Source organism: Battus philenor, unplaced genomic scaffold (assembly GCF_028537555.1).
Source record: "Battus philenor isolate CCGP_79_NKW_IND1 unplaced genomic scaffold, ilBatPhil1.0.hap1 SCAF_6, whole genome shotgun sequence".
Classification (NCBI taxonomy): Eukaryota; Metazoa; Arthropoda; class Insecta; order Lepidoptera; family Papilionidae; genus Battus; species Battus philenor.
In genome coordinates, this window is record NW_027181726.1 from 5,238,012 (window position 1) to 5,262,792 (window position 24,781).

General features: G+C 31.7%; 2 protein-coding genes across 2 annotated transcripts; both read right to left on the minus strand.

The window, feature by feature from the left end:
* Positions 1-4,902: 4,902 nt before the first annotated feature.
* LOC137930481 (uncharacterized) lies at positions 4,903-15,791 on the minus strand. The gene is made up of 9 exons (XM_068773739.1): positions 15,283-15,791; positions 14,589-14,939; positions 13,041-13,251; positions 11,807-11,970; positions 9,753-9,904; positions 8,174-8,381; positions 7,072-7,272; positions 6,096-6,234; positions 4,903-5,177 (listed from the first exon to the last, which is right to left on the minus strand). Exons 1-9 carry the CDS (start codon positions 15,404-15,406, stop codon positions 4,943-4,945), a joined length of 1,785 nt encoding a protein of 594 aa, XP_068629840.1. The 5' UTR covers positions 15,407-15,791; the 3' UTR covers positions 4,903-4,942.
* Positions 15,792-18,571: 2,780 nt separating this feature from the next.
* Positions 18,572-20,055, minus strand: LOC137930274 (odorant receptor 49a-like). Its single transcript, XM_068773497.1, has 3 exons — positions 19,886-20,055; positions 19,351-19,565; positions 18,572-19,203 (listed from the first exon to the last, which is right to left on the minus strand). Exons 1-3 carry the CDS (start codon positions 20,020-20,022, stop codon positions 18,572-18,574), a joined length of 984 nt encoding a protein of 327 aa, XP_068629598.1. The 5' UTR covers positions 20,023-20,055.
* Between the last annotated feature and the right edge of the window lie 4,726 nt (positions 20,056-24,781).

Consider the following 24,781-nt stretch of genomic DNA (forward strand, 5'->3'; position numbering starts at 1 on the left):
GATTCTATTCTTACCGTCTGTCATATAATATATCGAATCGCACAACAGAGAAAAAAAATTAAATATAATACTATTTTTATAACAATGTGACTGAACCAAATAAATAAAAAACTTTAAAAATTATATAACCCACAAGCAGTAAAGAAAAATCCGGAGAACTTTAGTAATATGAAACTCAATATAACTTAGATTATGATTCGTATTGTGGCCAGTCCGCCGAGTTACTCGCCTTTTACAGTTCAGAAGAGCCTCTAAGGGTGAAAAATATACAACTCTTCCAACATACTCTTACTCTAACGTACCAATTTACAAAGGATGGCAGCATCCTCTACGTACTATATTCCTACACTTCGCTCCATCAGCCCCGCAACGATTATAAAGCGTAGCAACGTAAAAGACACGATATCTTTTCTATGAGTTGCATTCACTTGTTTTAGTTGCTTCGTATTTACTCTGGATTCCAAAAAGATTTCAGAAACTCGACAAAGGCGTTTGATGCCAAGAAGATGCTTATAACATTGTTGTTTGCTATTTTTAAGCTTCTAGGTGACTTTTTAGTTAAGTTTTACGATTTTTTTATTATGTAATATAAAAAATTTAAAGAAATACAGCAGAGGTTATGTAACAGTGTAAATGACGTCTTGAGTATTCTTCATTCATTCTTGTTCGATATATTTCACAAAAGATAGTCTATACAAGCTGCGAACAAAGGTGCCTTCAAAAAATGATACGTTAAAATTACTGTGTTACAGATTGACTGCTTCGTGTCGAAGTAGTATAACTATGAATGTTCTTATGTAGTACTGTTATGTTAGACAGAAACGTTGCTGAAATTTCTTCCGTCACTTCTCCCAGCACTAACGCTTTCCGGCGTGGTAACGTTAGCCAGATAGTAGCAACCGGCCAAGCCGTAGTTCGGTTGCCTAGGTTCCCTCCCGGGACCCTTGCGCTAGGTCAGGTCGCCCTTAAACGCGACCTAGGAGTATTATCCTCTCAACCTAGTAATATAATTGCTGAAAGTAGAAGCCCAAGCCTAGGCTCCCGAGGGAACTCACCAGCTTTACTACCTTTTAAAAAGGTCTAGATAAGGCTAAATGCCTTCTGTGTTAGTCCAATCCGAAAAAAATGTGGTTTTATTCCCTACATAGCTGCAATGCACTTTTAAAGACACGCTGTAACACTAACCAGAAGAAAATAATCACGGCACTGACATATTTTCACTATTACCAGTGTTAGAAACAACGATTAGCTTTAAACACTGCGATAAACTAAATACTTGACTTTGTTAATATTGTAATCACCCGTATGTTTCTTGATACACAATAATAAACCTTACAGCTATTTAAATTGTTAAATCAGTGGCTGTAATTAAAATTCAGTATTCTTTGCATGTTTTTAATACAGCTAGTAAACATTTGGTGTATTTGCTATTTATTATTTTTCTTATATCACAAAACGAGATAATGCAATTGATACTACGATTTGAAATACAATTAAGATGTGCTGAAATATATGTATGTTCTCAATCGAATAACTTTACTAACTCTTATAACCAACAACTGTCATAATCACAATACTTCTACATAACAAATGTTTATTAAATTAGGTCTTACATAATGTAAAGTTCTTGCGATCTAAGTAAAACCGTTAGGTATTCTGTTTAAACTGATGCAGTTTGAGTTATAAACGTACTATTTACTTGGCTTTCGCATCTATTACCAATAAAACATTAATGCCAACTTTATGATGTTATTATGTAAACAAAAGATACTTCTCCAATAGAACCTAACAACGCTGAAGTAATTTTAGTCATAAAAATAATCTACCATGATACAAACATAAACAAATAATTGTATGTAGATGAGTAAAACTTTATTCAAATTAATTATATCTAGTAATTAGTTTAGTAATACGTAAACTTTACAGCTTTTATAACGGTTTCAATATTATTAACTCATTTTATACTCGTTTATAATTAAAATTAAAGGTCCTTTAAGATAATAACTATCCTTATAAAAATGAACATTGAAGCCATTAGTTTAGTACTTCTGAAATTTTTTGATAATATGTGTGTGTTTAATAGTATATGTAAAGCCTATACATTTTTCACAATTTCACAAGAGCTGTCAATATGGTTTTACATCTTATTTTAATTTTTCTTCTATATTCACCATGTGATCTAGCAGGTAAATGCACTAACATTTTTTTTATATTCCTTATCATTATCTACATGGTATCATCTATGTCATAATCGCCACGCGGCTGGTTGACGATCGCAGTTTGGTCTTATGTTACGCAAAGAACGCTGCTACCCACCTGGAAACTGATCGCTCTGTCTCTACCAACGACAGCCACGGGATTAAATGGGAAGGTCACGGGAAGCCACTTGATGGAGGCAACTCGAGACCGTTCATTGAGGCGATGTTTGGGAGGGGGGACTATTTTGGCTGATGTGGGGATAATAATGATTCGTTTCACACAATATAAAGGAATAAATCTTACAAATATATCAATTTTAAAAATCTAAATAAATTTAGACTTAAGTAATCAGTTCTTAAAATTACCTATTTTAATTCCAGTTCCAATCCAAAATGTAAAACCACGATTAATGGGCGGTCATGAAGCAGTTCCGCATAGCCATCCATACGTAGTGTCCTTGCAGAGGAGGTTATTGTGGTTTCGATTTCACATTTGTGGTGGATCAATTATAAGTAAATATTCGGTAAATGTTGATTTTAGATAACATATATTTATCTTATTTACTTTCAAATAATGCACGTGCAGGAAATATTTTCAACCCGATCTTAGACAAAAATTATCTACGACTATGTTTTATTACTACATAATTTTAAAATAATAAAGATTGAAACAACAGAAAAATATTAATAAATAATTTCAGATATTAACAGCAGCCCATTGTATCGGAGATTCATTTATTACAAAATATTTGCCCTTAGATGCAATAGGAGGAATTCACAATAATTATGTCTTTGAACCAGAATCTCAAATCAGAACGATTTTTAAGAAATATCCGCATCCAGATTATAACGGGTAAATAAATTTTCTTATGCAAATGATCGTTGTTTAAAAGTTTGTCGGTTTTTATACATTGTGGATTTTTTTATATTTTCAGAGGTATCGGTAGTCACGATATCGCTGTACTTCGTACATTCTCGCCGTTTCAGTTTACTTGGAAAATACAACCAATAAAATTACCGCATGATTTAAAATTTTTACCAGAAACATTAACTATATCAGGATGGGGAATCCTCAGTACAAGTCTCTTCATGCTTAATCTACCGGATGGCTTGCAAGAAGTTGACGTAACGTATCTACCTTATACCGGTGAATATAGATTTAATTGTACTACTTTAAAATTATTAAGCTTATGAAAACAATGTAATATAATTGATAAACTTGTTATAGAATGTTATAAAGCAGTCGATGATGCAAAAGATGAAGACGAAGAGAATCCTTTAGATGAAGAAGCTCATTTATGCACTGGACCTGTAACAGGTGGTATCGCAGCATGCAGTGGCGATTCCGGAGGACCTTTAGTTTTACGGATACCTAATTCAGTTAATGACACAAAAGAAATTAATAGCAACGAAGGAATATCTTTAGAAAGTGATGACGATGATGTAAACTCTGTGTTAGTCGGTATTATCTCATGGGGCATGTCACCATGCGGAGAGAAAGGAGCACCAACTGTTTATACGAAGGTTTCTTCGTACATCGATTTTATTAATAAACACACTTATTAGTAATATTGCCGAAAATACTTTTAAGTACTCAAGAAAACTATGTATAAGAAATAAATCAACTACATATATATATCGATATATATAATTATCTAATTTGACGGTGAGGGATTATAATCGTAAATTATTTTAAAGGTCTTTGAGTTCCATTCCAATTATCCAAAAAGTCACAGAGAAGGTAATGTGTAGGCTAAAAAGTTGAAGACTTTCTTCTCTTTTATGGTTAAAATTGGCAAACCTTCAAATTGTATTAAGGAAATAAAATTTTGTTTTGTGTGTTGAGACTTCTGATGTCAAAATAATAATATATTATTGTGTAAAACTGCGATTTATAAAAAAATTAAGTTCCGTCATTCATAAAACCAAAAAAGTCGAATTTTATAAAGTTTTGATCACGTACGACCTCTTCAAACTGTGAAACGGTTTATAAAAAAAAGTATGACCATAATCATCACCATCAACATTTTAGCTGTAAGATATCCACTACCGGACATAAGTCTCTCCCACAAATTTTTAATAGGAGCGGTTGGAAGTGGCCTGCATCGCGCATCTTCTAACGAGCTTAACAAGAAAGTATGATAGGAATAAATAAATTAGACACAAGTACGTTCACCTGACATATATCAGAAATAAGATATTCGGATACATAACGTTAAAGCATTGGCTTATTGCGAAAAGGTTATTTGCATCTAAAACATCTCGGGATTCTAATAGGCGAATAAAACGAATAACTAATATTCTTTTTCGACGTTTCACGACATAAGCGTAGAGTAATGTATGTGTTAAATGTTAATGGCAAAATAAAATAAGTAATGGAGAAGTGAATAAATCTCATGTTATTATACATATTTTTATTGCGCAAATTAAGCCGCAAACTACATAAACTTCTGATTAGAGAGTCTGAAAGTAGTTTCTTTTCTAGATTTATCTATCAGTATTTGGTTGAAGCCGCCTCTGTAACTTTTTGGCTCAACTTTTGATGTAACTAATCTATATCTATAATCTGGTTATGATTTGTAATAATTATTTTGCAATTTCAATGAATTCACATATTTTTTATATCTTTTTCGGTTTTACGAAAGGAACCTAAATAAAAATAAATAAATTAATTCTTTAAGTATTTACTGTTTTTTACACTACTTAATAAAATAATACATTTAGTTTCAGTCTATTATTCACTTTTAGTTTAAAAGAACATCGGCAGGTTTGTAAGAGCCGCATTTTGGCAAAACGTCGATAACGGTTTTTGGGATTGATTGAGGTACATCAATAAGAATTGCCACAGGTAATGACAGAAAATTGCAAGATCTGCATTCCAGCATCCAGCTTCCGCCACGGTCCGCCTTTAACCTCACAATCGTGTACCCTTTGTTGGGGACAAGGAAAGTGTCCTTCACAGGCGGGTTTCTTAAATTTCTGAAAACAATTAACTTTTAGTATAAATACAAGTACATAAATCGTCATATAAATATATGCATAAACTCAAATTTAAGTTATGGTGTGTTCACTTTGTAGCCGTAGTAGAATTATTCAAGTATTATTTTTTTTTGTTTAAACTTTTTTTATATATATGATATGAGTAATAAGTATATAGTGTATAATGTATATAGAACATTTAAAATAGATTGTCTTAATAAATGAGCAATAGTAGCTCAGCGGTAGAGGACTGTGACTTGCGATCGTGGGTCGCGGGATCAGTTCACGGGACACAATCTTATAATCAACACTTTATATATTAATTATATGGAATGGTCACTGCTCATGAACAAGTTTCCAGAGGATGAGAAGCAGCGTCCTGAGCCGACCAATATATCACAATGTGATTGCCAACCCGCTTGCCAAATGTGACAAATCATAGATATCTATAGAAAAGACTTTTTCCTTGCAGCATATATGTGCTAAACTACGTGTGTAAAAAATAATATTTCTGACGGGCCGATTCAAATGTAATCAAAAAAGGAATCCTTTAACGGTGATATAAGCGAACAGACATCGACAGAAGCGCCTGTGTCTGCTTTCCTGCAATCCTGCAAGAAAAACTATATTTTGTTTTGAACGGCGCCGTAACTATCGAAATATTTAAAAAAATACAGTTATCTTTCGCTTTTCTTGATCAATAAAATTTATTTTTCATTGATCATTATAAAAGTTACAATTTGTAAGTCACGTGATTAACTATCTTGCAGTCAAATGTCATCAAACGTAGAGCATCAATCATGTTCACGGATATGCCATAATAATTTTAATAAGTATACATAGAAAGTTAACGTCTTTCGCGAGTCATTTTATTATATTAAAGAAATACTGACTTTACAAAAAATACTGAGTCTATACCTTTCAATTTTTCCTTTCTGATCAAGCAATTGAAATTCTTGCTTAGTAATCGATTTGCCATCTTTAAATTCACCGGTGGCCACAACTTCCATTGAATACCCGTGCATAGAGAAAGTATATGAATCGTTACTACCAAAACCTGCAATAAACAAAATTCATATTGCATAAAGATTATAACAAAAGTTTTTTAATAAGTTTTTATGTACCAGCAACTGTCGCAATATTTGATACAATAAATTAATTTTAACTATTAAAACATAGATATTCGTTCATATTGCCCAGTTTTGTTTCGTAGAACAGCATACGTCCCATTCCATGACATTTAAAACGAGCTGTATAACCTTTAAAAATTATGACCAAGTGAACGCATAAAAACAAAAGTAATTTCATAACAAATTATCAAGCTTCGCGACAACTGTAGAAAAGTTGTTAACGTATGCCTTTGAAAGAAAAAGACAAGGCTAGTCGCAGTAAAATATTAAATTTGAATTAGTTTTCAAGTCTAACATTAATTAAAGTATGTAAGAACGTAGTTATAGGCATATAAAATTAATGACATTATCAAATCATGATTTTAATTTATTCATCATAATCATCGTTTCAGTCGTAAGACGTCCAATACTCAAAATAGAAGCCATAGATTCTCAACAGGACCTCAACAACCTTAACAACGGTCGTCTGTCCAATTTATGGATGGACATTCTGCACTGCACTTGCCGGACTGTGGTCTCCATTTCAAAACCTTAAGGTCCCAATGGCCATCTGTTTCGAGCGCTGTGTGGCCTGACCACCGCCAATTCAGTTTGCCGACCCACAATGTCAATAATTACTTACTTTAAATAATAAAATAATGCGACAAAAAGTGTCAAAAGTTAATGATGAAACAGTTTCTTTTAAATCTTTAATTTTTTCTTACTCAAAACTTATTTATGTTTTCTACGTAAGTAATGTTACAAAGTATAACAAATTTGCATACCTTCATTTATAAAAGCCAATTCAACATCTTGTTTATCTCGTATTTTTAGTACTTGTATACATTGCAATTGTTTATTCATTTTCTCATCGCCTACATTACAAATAGAGTCTGGCTTCACCCCGCGTTGCTTAAGCAGGTATACAGCATTCGGATAAAGAAAATTTTTATTATTTATCTGTACTACGCCTTTGTTCTGTAACGCTGGAATATTAAAATAAATTTATAAATATGAACTTGTAAAAAATTATAATAAATGTTAACATTATGGATTACAACCCCACCATTCACGTATATATGACAGTACGAAAAAATTACGTATTTTTATTTCTATTCTGAATGCGTAATTATAAATAATATTAGACTATTGAATTGCTAACAGCTGTTGTCTAAATCAGAAATCGTGTTACGTAGTTACCATTAAAGTAAACAAGAAACTGTTACTAAATACTTAATCTGAATTATATTAATTTAAAGATATACTAAAAAAAATTACTTGCATATTGTATTAATTGTTTTGTTTTTTGCAATTATGGAAGTAGAACGCTACCGCCAACGACATACAATAAATAAATGTAATGTCACTTTAAATAGACAATTAAAATATTATTTACTGAATTAGATTACTATGCTCTTATATCATTTGGACGAATACTGTGTGCAGTAAAAATGCACAATAGCGTCTGACAGGCAACCTCGTCTTGAGCAGTCACACGAAACCTCCTTTTGCATTCCGATTTGTGGAATACTTGAAAGAGTCAAACTTCAATCGGTTCATCATCACTATCATCATTTCAGCCGTATAATGTACACCGTTGGTCTGTCCCACGGATTTTTAATAGATACTGTTGGAAACAGGTTGTATTTCAACTCCTTTATGGTCATCTGTTCACTTTATGGATGGGAGATCTGTGTTGCGTATCTTAATTTCGAAACAGGGAGCTAATGGATTACAAAACAGTATTTTGTACTTTATTTATAGACTTAATCATAACAAATATCTAAAGTTTAATTAGATTTCTAATGTAAATATCAACACATGACATTCAGTCACCGTCGACATACGTATATCCGTAATCAATTAATAGACTTCAAGAAGACTTACACAGAGCTGCTGGGTAAAAATTCTTCTTTGGCACAGCATCACTTAAATATCGATAATCATTATCGTCATCATTGTATGAAATAACTTTTTTATCAATTCCTAAATAATAAGTTTTAACGTGCTTTTTCAGATTCTGGTATTGTAACGAAAACAATTTCTGTCCGTTAATTATGTTTTCAGTGTCTGTTAATGCTTCGTCTGCAAACTTCTGAAATTGAACAAAGGTTTCATGTCATAGTTTTCTAGTTTTAAAAATAATTAAGTCTACGATAGAAGCAATAATTTTTAATGATAATTATTATATTTTAATTTAACATATTATGGAAAGCTTACGGTTGAAATTCGAGACTTTGATTTACATCAAATTATCTTTATTTCTTAAATTGTTTTATTTTATTAAAAGGAAAGGTTATAGAAATATAAAAATAAATCTAACAACGCATTTGCACCAAAAACAGTTGTATGAATACATTACATGTAACATGACAAGAACTTAGTTTACGTCTCACCATAGAACTATTTGTGCAGAATAAGAGAGAAGCTTATTAAATTCCTGATGACATATGGTAAGAATTCATAATCGTTTAAATATTTTTAAGAAGGAACGCAATTTTAACTCAAGTGTACAGAGTTATTTTTGAACAATAATTATGTGTGTAATATCATCGTCTGTTTAGAAGCAGTCGAGAAAAACGTCTTTGGTAAAACGTCATATTTAAGAAACTATAATCTGTAGCATATGTTCCATTTACTTATGTACTATTAGTTCGCGTGGTGGTCACATACGACAAGTAACCTGTCTTTGAAAGAGGTCTGTGTCTCACCCGTGGAAACACTATTGGCAAACTTTATTTTTTAATGCATGTTTAATGTGAATATAATTTATAAACTTACAACTAAATAATACTAAGAGATACATATATTTATATCACGAGCAGTGATAGCTCAGCGGTAGAGGACTAAGACATGCAATCGTAGGTCGCGGGTTCGATTCCCTGGATACTATCTCATATAATCCACACATTGTGCACTACGATTAAATAAGATTACCATTGCTCATAAAATAAGTTTCTAGAGGATAGATAACAGCGTCCTCTCCTTATTATCGATCACCAACCCGCCTGCCAAACGTGGCATGTGGCGTGGATTATGGTCTTTATCCCATGGATATTTTTGAGGAAGGACTATACCTTGCAGTGGGCATCTATCGGCTGAAACGACGACAAATTTTGTCATGCCGGATTTTAATATGACTTAATTAATAATTTTTTAAATATATGACGTAAATATTTTTTCGTGTTTTTATTAATCTGTAGTTAATATATTCTTAATTTATAACACACATTTAAACAAACGGATTTGAATAAACTTAAAACAAAATTGTTTAAATACACAGCTACCTCATACATAAAAACGTGATAAGGTTCACTGATTTTAGGTAGTGTTTCACAGCTTTTCCTAAGATCTATGTTATAATTTGAACAACTGTGGTAGTAAAATATAGAGGTCGTCTATTTTATTTATTATGGTTCTATGGGTAATGATAAATAGTATTAACAGATAACACGGTAAATCTTACCGGACCCTCTTGTAATAAGGACGTGTAGTTAAACCCAGAGTACAGGAACATACCGTGGGCACTCAGCCCTTCGCATAAATTCGATCCGCGAACGTTTACCCAGTATCCACCGCTCTCGCGAGCTGCTTCTATTACCACGTCCACACGTTCGCCTGTAATAAGCAAGAGTTTTATGTACATATATATTCCTCACGGTAATAGTTTAAGTAATTTCAAATCGATATTAATTGTCCCCAAAATTAATATAATTTTAACGACGAACGTATATATTTTTTATTTATTTAGATCACCATTTTTTCATAATATTAGTTGACAGACGCCTATTGCAAGGCATAAACCTCCCTGAAAAATCACTTGTAAAAACGGCCTAGCGCTGCCGGCACCCAGCGACTTGCCGCAACATTTACAAATTTGTTGTTCCGCCTAGAGGAGAGCCTGGCCACGCCGTGTTCACCTGCTCTTATTTAAATAAAATACTTAAAATAATAAAATGCTATGTGGTCTTTAATTCGATTAAAACAAGAAACGTTCAAATAACAATTCAAATTGAAAAATTTTAATTAGTAACGCTGTTAAAGTGCGATGGTAAACTCACTAAAATCGACTAGTTTTAAATAAATTACAAATGAAACAAATAAATAATACGTGCTAATATAGAATAGGGAACTCTTTTCATAACTCATAAATTATTAAATTTTAATGATTTATGTATAATAAAACACAATATAATAAAACAACAGGTTAGACGTATTCTTAAAAACGTATTTAATATGATAACCTGGTTTGCGAATTTAATATCAAAATAAGTGATAAATATTATCATAACATCATAGAAAGTGAAACAAATCATCGCTAAACCGGTTGCAGCGTTGACCTTAAACTACAACACAAGTCGACTAAAAGTAATACATCAAGTGACAACGCCTTTCTCCGCTCTCTCGAAGCACGAAGTGAAAACAGCGTTATTATAAGCAAACAATTTTTGTAGTACTCATCTTCTAGTATCGTCTAGAAATTGTTGCAAATTCACACATGTAAATTAATTTGCCAGCTTTCACTATCAAAGAAAAACTTTGAAGTTTCTTTGAAACGTCAAGATCAACTTTCGCACACGTAATCAATCAAACTACATTAACAGTCGATTTATAAAAACAAACAGATGTTACGTGAACATATCGCACATAGACGATACAAATAACGAGCTTTACTTGCGCCATGCTTATTAGTACGTGAAAAGTGTCGCAAATGCAATCTGCTATGTATGCACTCTTCCTGAAACTTCTTTCATCAACTAGGCCATATACCATTAAAGTGAAAAAAGTTATTAATTGTGTCCGAAGAAGTTTTTTCGTATAGCAGGAGTATTTATTCATCGAGAAGTCCAATGTTTTAAATTACTTACTTCAATAACAATTACTTTTATCATTAAAAAACCTTTGATAATATTGATAATTAGAAAACTTAAAACGCATTTCTAAAAAAGAAGAGTAATCTTATACAAACATAGACTAAAATGTACTATATATTTTTCTAAGCACAAACCTCGAACACGTGAACCAATTTCATTATTTTTTATACTAAAATTTTGATTTATATAAGAGGCAAAAGCATCTCGTTTTTGGCATGAAATGGAAAAAAATTAAAAGTAAATCAAAGATATTTTTACGATAGAAACCACAGATATAATTCAAACATTTATTCCTAATAGTCAATTAAAATTCAAAAAAGTGTTTGTGTTAGAATGAATAGTATGTACTTTATATTTCTCAGTACAATAAAAATTGTAATTACAGTATAGGAAATTACATGACATTAATAAAATCATGCAAAGTACGCAAAAGGACTTTTTTTTGTTGTTTTCTGTTTTACTGTTATAGACCAGTGGCATTTGACATTACTCAATAACAATATACAAATATAATAGACATTTGTTTGGTAAACTTTAAATTTTACAAAGAATTAACTTATATAGATCGTTATTTATGCTTGTTATGTATGAAAAGTAAAATAAGTCCAACATTTAAGTTATTTTAATGTTATAAAATTATTCTTACCTGGATACAGTAAAACTTTACTCGTAGAGACCGGCTTTACAGGTTTGCTATCACTTGCTATCACGATCATACTGTGACGATCAACGTCAACCACCAAAGGACAATCGACTGCCGCAGCGTTAATTACTCTCAGCCTATACGAGTATCCTGGTATAACAAATATTCTGAAAAGTAAAAGATAAATTTTAGGACAAAAATATCTTTACTATTAAACAAATTTTTGAATTTGATACATTTTAATAGATAAAATAAATCATATACTTCTTTCAAGTGATACTAAATTTTTGTTTACAACTTATGTTTATTACACTAATAATTTAAGCTAAGCATAAATCACTAACGCTTATAATATTTTACTACCATTAAATTGAATTGTTGGTTAATTATTCTGTCTTGTGATGTAACCCAACAAAGCAAACGGAAGTCTGTGTTTATTAATAATTGTCATAAAACGTTTTTGTTCGATTTTACGCAGTAACTTGACTATTTAAGTATCCATTCTTACAACATGTATAGAAAGTCTTTCCTTATAAAAGCCGATCTAAATTTTAAGACAATCGTAAAATTATAAATAAGATTTTAATCGGACGGCTTATACCCATATACTCAAAGACAGACGTAACTATCACAGATCAGTCTGCCGTGTTGTAGAAAGAAGGACCAGAGAAGGTGCTTAGGGCTGACGTCCCGCGTGGCAGCAGGTTTAAGGAGGCCTTCCTGCAAGCTTTGACATCCATCTTCACCGACTAGACTTCTATTTGTGTCTAATTAAATTTAATTAATCCTAACGATACTGTTTTCTAAGCCCGTTCCCCAAAAGATGTTACTCCTGTGCGTCGTAAATCAGCAGTTTCTAAAGAGATTTCCCTCCTATCTTCACCGTATCATCATCATTTCTGCCATAAAACATTCACAACAGGCACATAAATCTCCAGCGTCTTGACTTTAATTTTCGCTGAACTTAGTGAGAGTTTGGTTGATTTTAAGTCGTCGGTCTCCACTAGATAACATTAAGGCCTCAGTGTCTTTTGCACATTGGGGCCTGTTAAATGCCACATCACGTCTTGCCAATTCGCTGGGCTATGTCGCTTGTGTTCATTCGTCTTCACCGCACTTCACTCTTAATTTATTCCTAATTATTATCGTTGCCTAGATCGTAGTACTTGTTTACCTCAATTGTGCGTTCCGTTAATATGATAAAGATATAAACTTGAATTATTCATATTTTACTCACTTGGAACTCTTCTCCTCTCCATTTATAAGAAGTAAATCGGGCATTAATAGCCTTCCGTCCAAATTGCCTGTCAATAGTTCTGAAAACCTTGCGGCTAATATTAAAGTGTGTTCCTTGCTCTTGTCAAAATCATAAAGCGACGCATGAGGTTCCAAAGGCTGCGGTTGGTCTACTACTAATGGACCATATACACCGTCACTCTGATGTGAAACTGAAAAAGTATTTCACATCATTAACATTTAAAATAAACATATTTTGGGTTTGTTTATCTGTATTTATCGCTTTGTATGCTTTATTGGCGATAGCTATGACACAAATGTTGGCCGCGGCTCCGATTTTTATGTTATTCTCTTAGAGAAAAGCTTCGTGTACAAATTATAACTACAGTATATAGTAGAAATACAAACATATATTCGATGATTTGATCTATACGCATAAGAATATTAACAAAACAAAAAACCGATTTACGTAATATATATAATATATTATATATAAGCCAGCGTTAAAAATAAAGATAGGCTAACTTACTTATAACAACTTATAAGAAAAACTTATAAGAAGTTAACTTTTTTCGATCTTTTTCTAGAGAAAGGTATACCTTTGAAATATTTAGAGAAAGGCAAAGCTTTCGCTATGCTTTATAAAATAAGTGATTCATTTGTGGTCAGCTAAGTGCGCTATTACAATACACTTTCACGTAATGTCTCTGAATCATCGTGTTAAAATTTTAAAAAGTTTATTAAACAATAATTTGTCAAAAAAATTGTACACAATTGAAGGGCTTTTTAAGTGATAATATAGCTTCGGAATGAATTCTCTACTGCTGTATTAAAGACATAGCGAAATTAAACTTTAATTACAACACAACTAGTATAAAATTGTGGTATTCTTTTCTCAAATCATGGCGCGTTACGAACCCACATAGCTTTTAATTGAAGAATGCATGATACGGGAATGAATACGGGGATAGATAGGGGATCGCAATCTTATTCTAGTTTCTATGAATTTGGACTCTAAAGGAATTCTTTTAGGTATATAAAGTAAATACTCTATGTTTACTTCTTTATATGTGCGTACTGATATCGGATATTCGATAAATAAACGTCAAACTGAAATTGTCAATCAAAAAGATAAAGTTAAAGATCGTACTCTCTAGTTTATGCTCTTAGCTCTCCCTCTTTTCTATTCATCTCTCTCTCACCAATGCACTTTGCACATACATATTCAGGAGATATGTGAAATTTTTCAATCCGAGCTAAACTCGTACGAACCATGTTCCATCTCATGAAAACAAGCTTAACGAAGTAAATTATTACATTAATCATCATAGTCATTATTTCAACTGTAGGAGGTTCACTGCTGAACATCGTCATTCCCCAATGATATCCAATAGGGCTGCGTGCATTCTACGTATTTCGACGACTTTATCAAAGTTATTTGTCCACCTTGTGAATGGATGTCTATGTTAAAATTTTGCATAATACATATAGAAATAAATGCAATATAGATATACTATATATAAATGTGGTAATAAGTACATTGAAATACCTGAATCTGCATGATAGAAAAATGTTCCAGGAGACGATGCAATGAAAGCATACGTATAAGTTGAACCAAATGCAATAGGACATTGAGTAATCATTGGCACACCATCCATATGCGGAGTTCCTTTTTGTTCTACACCATGCCAGTGTATTGTAATGTCTTGACCGGGGACTTTGTTACGTACTTTTACAATTATAATGTCATTAACGCAGACGTGTATAGGAGGTCCGGGTGTCATAGCATTGACGACAAGAGCCGGCCGTCCATCATCTTCCACAGTGGGTTCTATTTTGAAATCATACTGACATCGTCTTGGTTTTACGTTGAACTTGCAAGGTCGATAACATGATTTATCTGCAAAACATATATAATTTAAATTATAGAATTTAAAACTAAAGACTTTAGTACTGTGATTTTTTTTCGTATTTAATGGTATTTAAATATTTCTTTGAAAATAAGCTAAAAAAAATTATCACACAACAAACAAGAATAACGCAGTTAAGGTCGCCTTTGCTTATAGAATTACTAAGATAATGTTATATACGATTTTATATCTCAAGGCGATGAACACGTGAAAATCCGCAATATTGTACCGCAATTCTACGGGCATCACTTACAATCAGATAATTGTTCTATCATAAACTTTCTCGAATAAAAAAAATTAAAATTACAGTTCTAACAAAAGAAAGACATTCACCTGAGTTCTTAGTTGTATCCGTTAGTAGTATATTCGAGTTTTTTGGAATAATACTTTCAATCGAAGCTTTACCATTATTGCTAACGTTAGCAATAATAATTAAACAGAAAACAAATAACTTCATTTTTGTATATTTAATAAGAGATAAATAATAATTGGTCTATAAATAAATTCACAATATAATCTTTTATTAAATAACATAGATGTGGTCACAATTGAGTTTGATGATAAACAAGAAATATGAAGAAAAACGCAATATAAACACAGAGTTACTATTAACACAACACATCGGCTAACGGTTAATGCAAAACTAGCCAGGCGAGTTGTGATCGAATCATTTCCCCCGCTGGCTTGTGAGTTGTTTGTCGGTACATCGTTGTTTCGCTTAAAGCCGTTTCGAGAGCTGACCCGAGTAAAATTTTAATTACATTTGCGCATTCATCTGAGAATCACAAAACAATTGATATAATTATAACATAATATACGAATAGATACGACCAGAAAGATGACGATTTAAAATGCAGTGAACGTTCATGACCCACTTTTTGAATTAAGCAATAGATGTGCCAAGAATTCGAAATACTTATTTAAATGTCAATGTCATCACTTACTCGAAAACATAAACAAAGTACTAAAATTTTCCAGTAGTTTTTTCCGTGAAATATCAATAATAATAGTAATAGTATAGTAATAAAAATAATAGTAATAGTTATTTATGTTAAATACTTATAAAAAAAAACAAACAGGTCATACAATGTACTTACATCATATGATATGAAGTTTTATTCGTTTAAATTCTACATGAAACCAAATGCACAAAAAAATTTTGCAATGTTTTGAAACATTATGTCGAACGTACGTAGATCAAAACGCATTATTTCCTCATCAGTCCGATTTGTCTTAAATTTATTTCGTATTAGAGTGTTCAGTGAAGTTTAAAATTATTATCTAGAGCTATGATTTGTAATATAATTTGTTTAGTAAACCGATTACACCAAGCAACTATATATTTTTCCTTGACTTTTCTGACACATTGCAATAGTATCGCGCAAATTTTGTCGTGTTGCAGATTGAAAATCAACACGGCTAAAGAAATCACTAGATTAGAACGTACATTGTCTTAAGTTGACCAATCAAAACAAAGAGCATATATATTTAAAAAGCATTTCGAATCTCATCATTTTATAGATGTAACTTCCCCTAGTATGAAATAACAGCGCAGGTGCCGAGTCCATCGTGTTGTTAAGAGAAGAGACGGGTACGGTGCTTGAAGCTAAGTACTTGCGTATCAGATTTAAAGTTTCCAATACATTGACGTTCACCTTCATTAACCAGACCACAACCTTACTAAATTTTAAATAATCTTAAAGTTTTTGGAAGCTCGTTCCAGAAACAAGCTGATGTTCGCTTTTGATAGGACTAAATGCTTTAACAGGTTTTAGAAAAATATATTCCTTGTTATACCCATTACTCCTACCTTCATCGCATACAAACTCACTATAATTTTATTCTTAGTTATTTAGTTTGAAATCTTGTAATATTACTAATAGATATTTATTTTAGATCCCAACATTTTTTTACATTTCGTTTGTGTTTAAATATTGTCGTATTTTAATCGTTGCGTTCTAAATTAGCTTTTAATTGGTCACTGTGAACTTAATTTTGTAATTAGGAACGGTTTAATTGGTTATGGGAATTGACTAGGCCGGCGGACAATCAATGACTGCATTCTTAACGCGAACAGATTATCGTGTAACGGTTTGACCGTAGCGTATATTTCCTTGGCGACCTGCCATTATCACTATTTTAGCCATAAAACGTTCACTGCTGGCATTCCCGTTTATTTCGAATAGGACCTGTTGGAAGCGTGCATCCAGCGTTTTCAAACGACCTTAATATCACCACAAGATGGACAGTGGATGTCCTAGGCTGTGCTTGCTGGCACGAGGTCTCCATTTCAGAACTTTCGTTATCTGTTGTGCACTCCGTGGTGTGGTCTACTTATTGCCACTTGAACTTGCCAATCTTTGTTTTGATCGTTACTTTTATTCATCTATAAATAAATAATAGAACCTCATTGCGTTTTCTTACTATCAAACAGAAAAATCCCTCTCAATGGCTTGTTTAGTGAAAGTGAAATTGTTAATTGAGGCCCAGTGTAAGAGAGAGTGTAAGAGATTCACTGCTGTTAGGTACACTGTCAAATAATATAAAAAAATTGGTAGCAAAACAATAACAGATTTAAGCGAATGTCCTTCACTTTCACAAAACATGTAATACTGTGTGTAAACTGTAACATGTTTCTTTTAAATATAATTAGAATGTATTCACGGTCGGTTTCCATTGGCCTTCCAATGGCGCGTTTTGTAAATCAAATTTACTACCCTTCTCAATTTTCAACACGCTTTTTTTTCTTACAACTAAACAATTGTTTCTTAGTTAATTTCATTGCATATTTACTTTGAATAGTTATATTTTACACCATTATCGATGATATTTTTGTTGAAACTCAAAATAAACTATTACAAAATAAAACAAGGTAAGGTGAAAAGTAAGTCCGCTACCCGTATAAGAAACTTAAATTTCTAAACTATTCGTATTTATACTTGAAGAAAATGGAGAACTCAAATCTTAATGTATATCGATAATCGATGTACTGCTATATAATTTATTTAAAATACAAGAATTAAATCTTTTATAACTGACAAATAGTTTTTTTTAATCGAATTAAAAAAAAACTGTGTTATTAAAACGCCGAGGTAAACAGTGTGAAGTATAATTTTAATAATAATACACTACACCGTGACTCCTATATTAAAAGTTTTCAGCCCACAATTATATGATGGGGGGTCTGACCCAGTATTCATAGCAATCATTAAAAATTTATATTTAATGAAAATTATACTCGCATCACGAGCTTTCTTTAATTTTTTCTACATAAAATTATTTCCAATAGAAAGAGATATATTTAATTTTTTTATTGATCATATTTAAATTTAAAAAAAACATTTTTTAATTTTATAAAGCGATTCATAAAGTACTAACTAAAAATATCTCACATTAAAATTTTATTGCAAATTAATACATCGGTGAGCGTTAATATCAACTCTTCTTTTCAGTTATGGCTATTTCTTTTGTATGTAAAAACTAGAAAAGTCGTGTTAGGATATATAAATAAAATATCATCACCTAGTTTATTTCATGACAAGAAACATATTACAAAAATAGGCAAAAATAAGTGCGAACATTATTGAAATTTTACTCCGTTTCATAATCTCAAATTACTTCATTAAAATTTGACGACAGTAACGAATTTAAACATTGCCTGCATAGATGTAGCAAATGTATAGATATTGATAGGTACGATGTCGGCGGCAAGTAGCTGGACTTGCTTCTGAGCTTCCATTAACATTATGTATATCAATTTCATTTCATGTAAATCGAATTTCTCCCAACCGCAACAGTAAACAGCTCTCTCAAACTTCTCCGAAGCATTCACCAGCATTTGACAGAGGAAACAATACAGAAAATACACCAAAAAGCAGTATACTAAAACTGGCATAAAAGTGATCCAATCTTGTAAAGGTAAATAAAAAAATAGGCAAATGCATACGGCGTTTGATCCAAAATGAATTCCTATCGGCATACTGTAAAGTAATTTCAAGTTATCTACTGTATGTAAAGTCAAATTATGACGCAGTATCAGTGAAGGCAATTTTTCTTTCACATCAGTTCCATGTTCGTCTGTATCAAGCGCAGTCATCTCATCAGCCATTAGATGATACATGGCTGTAGTGTGAGAGATCAGTAACAACAGCAGTGCCTGATAATTCAGGACTATTGTCACCAAGGATACCTCTAATGTGAGAAGAATCGACAGACATATCTCTCGATTCGGACTAGATGATAGTGGTTCTATACCTGAAAAAAATATTTATTTTCATTCACGTATATTTATCGAAATTATAAAAAAGCGTAATTATTTTTGTACATATTTCACGTGATTCAAAAATTTTCACAAAATCGCATCCAATAAAGTTTAACTTATTTAAAACAATTATGTCTTACCCACACACTGAGCCATAGAATAATTATCATTTTCCAAGTCGGCGCGGCTCGGTAGATATATGAAAAGTACATTTATTATATTCAAAATATAGAAAACTAACAACATTATCTTGATCACAGCGAACAGTTTAGTTCGGCGCTTCTGGACAAATTCCGACTGTTGGGCCAAGACATCGTTCTCAATAACCTTCTGTAGCGCTTTTTTACATAATGGCCTGTAAAGTTTTTGAAAGACATTTATATTAATTATATCAAGTTATGTTCTAACCACGAGTTATCTTCAATTACTGATATCTTAAGAGCACACAAATGTGCTTATTTACACATTTAATACTTTTGAGTTTGAGAAATTATTAACGACTTAAAATAATAATCTGATAACTAGAAGCATGCAGGCCCATTCTAACCAGTTTATATATATTTTTTAAATGTACGAGGAAAGCGTCGAGTAGTGAACGTCATACGATTGAAATGATAATGATGATAATTGTACGTCATATCAGTCACTATAAGTTTACGAAAGAAATTTGCTTACCATTTCATCAAGAACCAATAGCTGCTGGTGAGCGTTAGTGTAAAAATCGAAACGTTCACATAGCTCTTTATGAAATCACCAGCGCCGTTGGCATACTTCACCTGATATACAAGACATCCGAGTCCATATACGTACATGAGGAGACAAAAATGCAATACCCACAATGGAGCTGAAACGTAATATATTTATACACGTGCCTTTACTGCGCCTCTTGAACTTCAAAAATGAGTAGTATATAAAGTTAGCTTTAAAAACCTGAAATTCTGACACGCACTTTTAAATTTATCAATAACTTAAAAATAGTTTTGCATACAAAGCAAAATTAAATTAAACATGTCACCTTAATAATTATAAAGAAAAATAATATTAATCTAATATTTATTTTTTTATTAAATAAGATTTATAAAAGTGGGCGAGTACAAAGATTGTTTTGCGTACACTTTTATACTTATTGCTATTTTTTTAATTGACTGATTGAGATTCAACTGATAATATTTAACCGATACAGCAAATCTTAACCATAAGAAGGCTCGTATGAGTCTAAAATATAAAACATATCGTTCAAGACAAGTGTTTCGTTCCTATCGATGTAATTATTTTAATTATTAAGACTTTTATTAAAATCGGTTCAAAATAGTCATAACATAATTGGCAAAATATAGGCGCAACGCAATTTGTACATGGTGTACATTGTCATTATTTTCCATATTTCTATACTCGTGCAAAATCTGTACGATTAAGTTTCATAAGGCAATATATGGCGCTGTAAAATAATAATAATCCCGTGGACAACGCACCGCATTATTATATCTATCCTCAAAGAGCTCAAAATAAAGACCAAACTGTCCACAGTTTGCTTGCGTAATTTCAGCTTAAATACTTTTACCACATTGTATGGAAGACCTCAGTAAATCTGAGGAGGCTTATGGTTGTTGACAATATAGAAGGCAAAAGTGGTAAAGGAAGCTCACTTGATAGTTACAAAAGCGTGCAACACCACCATGCAAGGTTTTATAAAACTTAAAAAATAGAATAGAAACAGGAAGAAAAATGGTTACGGACACTAACATTTCAGGCCACAACCTTTAGTCATGAGAAAACGGCTAGGAAAAGAAAAATGCTTTCAGATATGACGCATTGCTTTTCGCTATTTATATAAGATATGTTAAAATAAATGTTTATATTTAATAACAAAACAAACCAGTTGCTCGGGAAAATTCTGCAATATTCGGTATTAAGCTTACCAACCACAACAAACTATCTAAATTATTTTGCAATAAATGTTTTTTACAATTTACAATAAAAAAATGAATTTTTTTTATTAAATCCATATTGACCGTATTTTCTGCCAGTGTGATTTATATCAAAAGAATAGTGGAGGAAAGAATACAAAGTCCTATAAGAAAAAATGTTGAAGCCTGTGTTTAACATAATTTAATTTAAGAATAGCATTAGAGCATCCGGGTTTGTCTGAATAAAAAGATTTAAAAAATCTTTAATATAATTTAATTCCTTAAAACTCTACTCGTAATAACAGGTGTCTTGTAAGGAGTTAATCCAGAAAGGTAGCATCAGTAGCATGGTTATTGTTGCCAAAAAACATGCAACTATTATTGATAATTCTATACGCAGTTATAATTATTGTGCAATTGCCTATTAAAAGAAAATGTCGTAATATATTTTATGATTAAATATTTACAGTGGGCAATAATATTTTAGCAATCTTAGACGATTGCTAAACTTATTTCAGTTACCTTTTCACTATACTTTAATTTATTAAACATATAAAAATATGTCTATTAAACTATAATTACAAAAAAGCAAATGAGCGGTTTAACCGCAATGAATTTTTTTTGCTATATGATGAACATCATTTGGAATTCAAAATTTATTCTACCTTTTCATTGTACTTATACACCACTCTAAAGAGGAGGAGTTTTAAAACTTTTTCCCTAGAAAGTCGCGATAGTACCGAAATGTTCAGATTACTTCTTCAGAAATAAACGTACTTTTCCGTTATCCGAGCAAAAGCAAAAAATCGTGAAAAATGCAATTGACATTAGAAATTTTCTTAATCCAATCAAATCAACCTAAATATATTAGATAAAAAGCATGAAAAAGTGATACCTTTTTTCAAGAGAAAATTATGTAAATGAATTATAAAGTATTCCCTGTCTGTCGTAAGTATTGAGGGAGACCTTCATCGTTCAATCAATGCGAACCCGAGAAAGGCAGCAACGCCAAATAGTTTCGAATTGCTGCGGTGCAACGAAGACGCCGAAGGAGGCACATCTACCACCCGGGATGTGTCTTCGCACAGTATTGAAGGGCAGTTGCAAGTTCTGCAGGAAATTCAACGACCCCTCCAAAGGTACCGAAGACGACCACAAAGGGGGATAAGAATCCCACATACCCCATTCTCCCCCCAGAGGGCAGGGTATCTTGAAAATAGCTTCTCAACTAGCAGGTAAGTACCAAAAATTGTTGATTTTTCATTCACAGATTAAAAAGGATATGTTTATTTTTTAATTTAATAGACATAATTTAGTAATAAACAAACACACTGTAAGAAAATGTATTTTGTTATAACATTATGCTGCGTCATTAAATAGCATGGAAGCAAATTCAGTGATTTTAAACTAATCGCTATGGAATCGCGTCGCCATAATTACTAACTTCAAACGTACTAATAACGAAATGAAATAAACAGGTTTTTTTAATGCTTTAATAGTTCCTTTATAGTATATCAGTTCTAGTATTTAAGCATATAAACTTTTTATCCATAAAGCTGAACAAAGCATTTTTATGACTGTTTTCTGTTAGCAGTTTTTGGCATATACGTCAGAGACATGTCACTTATATTAGGTTAACGTTACATAAAATTATAAAGCATAATCTGTAAAACTTTTATATAGACGCCCACTGCAAAACACAGCCCTCCACCAGGATCTTGGTCTTGAGATGATCGCCGACAAGGTGGACAGGTAAAATCGTTAAGTTCTTCGAAAGACGTAAATGGTTTTATAGGAAACCTACGGGTGAGGCCTATATTCATTATGACAGTTGTAAGACTGAATATACTACCGTCACTGTATTCTTACTAAAAAAAATCACTTACCATCTCATCAAGAACCTCTAGCTTCTGGTGACTCTCAGTGTAAAAATTGAAATGTTTACATAGCTCTTTATAAAATCACCAACACCGTTTGCATGTTTAAAGTGATAGACAAATTATTCGACTCCATATACACACATGAGTAGACATAAATTCAATATCCAATAAGCACAAAAAAGTATATTATGTAATTAATTATGTGTTCTTCCGTAACTGTAAAACCGAAAACTTTAATACTGGAATAATAGTAATGAATATCTTGAATAGAGCCTTCCACTTTTAAATTTATCTTTAACTAAAAAATTTTCAAAATAAATTTATTAGGGGAACCGGAAAGTAATGTTGCGTCTGTCGACTGATTTTACAGAAAAACTGATTAATTTTTACCGCTCCGGCATTGAAAATTTTGTGTACTAGATGGCAATAAATTGTTGATAACGAATGTATGTATTGTTGACTAGAAACAATAACTTGTTAAAAATGTAATCGGATGAATTTAACTTAAGCGAATACTTTTGATCCCCCTAATAGATAAACAATGTATTATTATTAAATTCATAATAATTATGATAAAAATAATTGTTATTTCAATATTTAAATTATTATTTAAAAAGATTTAAAAGCCAACTACCCATATTATATAAGCCAACAAGTGCAAAGATCTTTTTGCGTACATTTGTACTCATTCCTAATTACTAATTATGTGATGAAAATTCAATTGATGATAATTAACTGAGACAGTGTATCCATACCAAAAGTCTAAAATACAAAACCTGTTTCAACGTTCGTTCAACAGAAACATTGATGTTCTATCAGCAAATTATTATTTATTAGATATTTTAATAATAAAGGGGCTCTTTAAATTTGTACAAAATAATGTTTGCACGTTACTGATTATAACATATTCTAACATTATGACAATTTGTCACAGCAAAAAATGTCAACGATTTGGAATTACGATACCATAATTATTAATTTTGTATACACAAATAACGAAAATAATTAAGCGTTACATTTGAAGCAAAGCTATCCATGGGGACATGGGTTGGTAGAAAAATGCATTATTAGTTCCTTTATCTTTATCTTTTTAAATATAAAGTTAAATAAAGCAATTAAATAACTATGTTCCGCTTGTAATGTATAGCATGTGTGAGATATATTATTAAAATAAGCATATTATTAATTATAATATAATAAGTCAACCATCAAGTTAAACGACATTTCATTACAGCCAATCTGTAATACCAATTAAAAGTATTACCATACGTGACAAGACTAAGAACAGAGTAATTATGAAGTAATACTAAGGCACCGTTCATAAGGAGACGTCACCCGAAATTTCAATTCACTTAACGCACAACCCAACAACCCAACTCCTCTCAATGACGCCCTCTGAAAATAATGAATAGGAATACAAAAATTTACCTTTTTAATAATTTATAATTTAGAAATTTATATATGTATGAAATAAAAGACACATATTTTATTTATTGTTCGAATGTCCAATGGTTTCTTGAATATTCTTGTAGTCTATACTGGGCATTAAGGTAACTTAATGGTGATCGCCACGCTTTCTTCGATATGTCCCCCTCCCTTTATCCCGCAACACCTTCTATCACAATAAGCGATCTCCCCACCTTTCAGAGCCAACGTAGTGAAAACTATAAGTGAGTCATCGATAAAAAAGTTTACCATACCTAGTTAGCGTACTAGTTTTTTCTAAAAAAAGTCTCTCAAAAATATTGCAAAACCTAAGCACAGTTGAACATTCCAGAAATTAT

Coding starts and splice junctions, on each gene's coding strand:
- LOC137930481 (XM_068773739.1), bottom strand. CDS start 15,406: ATGAAGTTATTTGTTTTCTGTTTAATTATTATTGCTAACGTTAGCAAT. Junction 11,971..13,040: donor GGAGAGGAGAAGAGTTCCAA/GTGAGTAAAATA, acceptor TTTACTTTTCAG/AATATTTGTTATACCAGGAT. Junction 9,905..11,806: donor TAAAGTTTTACTGTATCCAG/GTAAGAATAATT, acceptor TGCTTATTACAG/GCGAACGTGTGGACGTGGTA.
- LOC137930274 (XM_068773497.1), bottom strand. CDS start 20,022: ATGTACGTATATGGACTCGGATGTCTTGTATATCAGGTGAAGTATGCC. Junction 19,566..19,885: donor TATTGGTTCTTGATGAAATG/GTAAGCAAATTT, acceptor AAAACTTTACAG/GCCATTATGTAAAAAAGCGC. Junction 19,204..19,350: donor TTCTATGGCTCAGTGTGTGG/GTAAGACATAAT, acceptor TATTTTTTTCAG/GTATAGAACCACTATCATCT.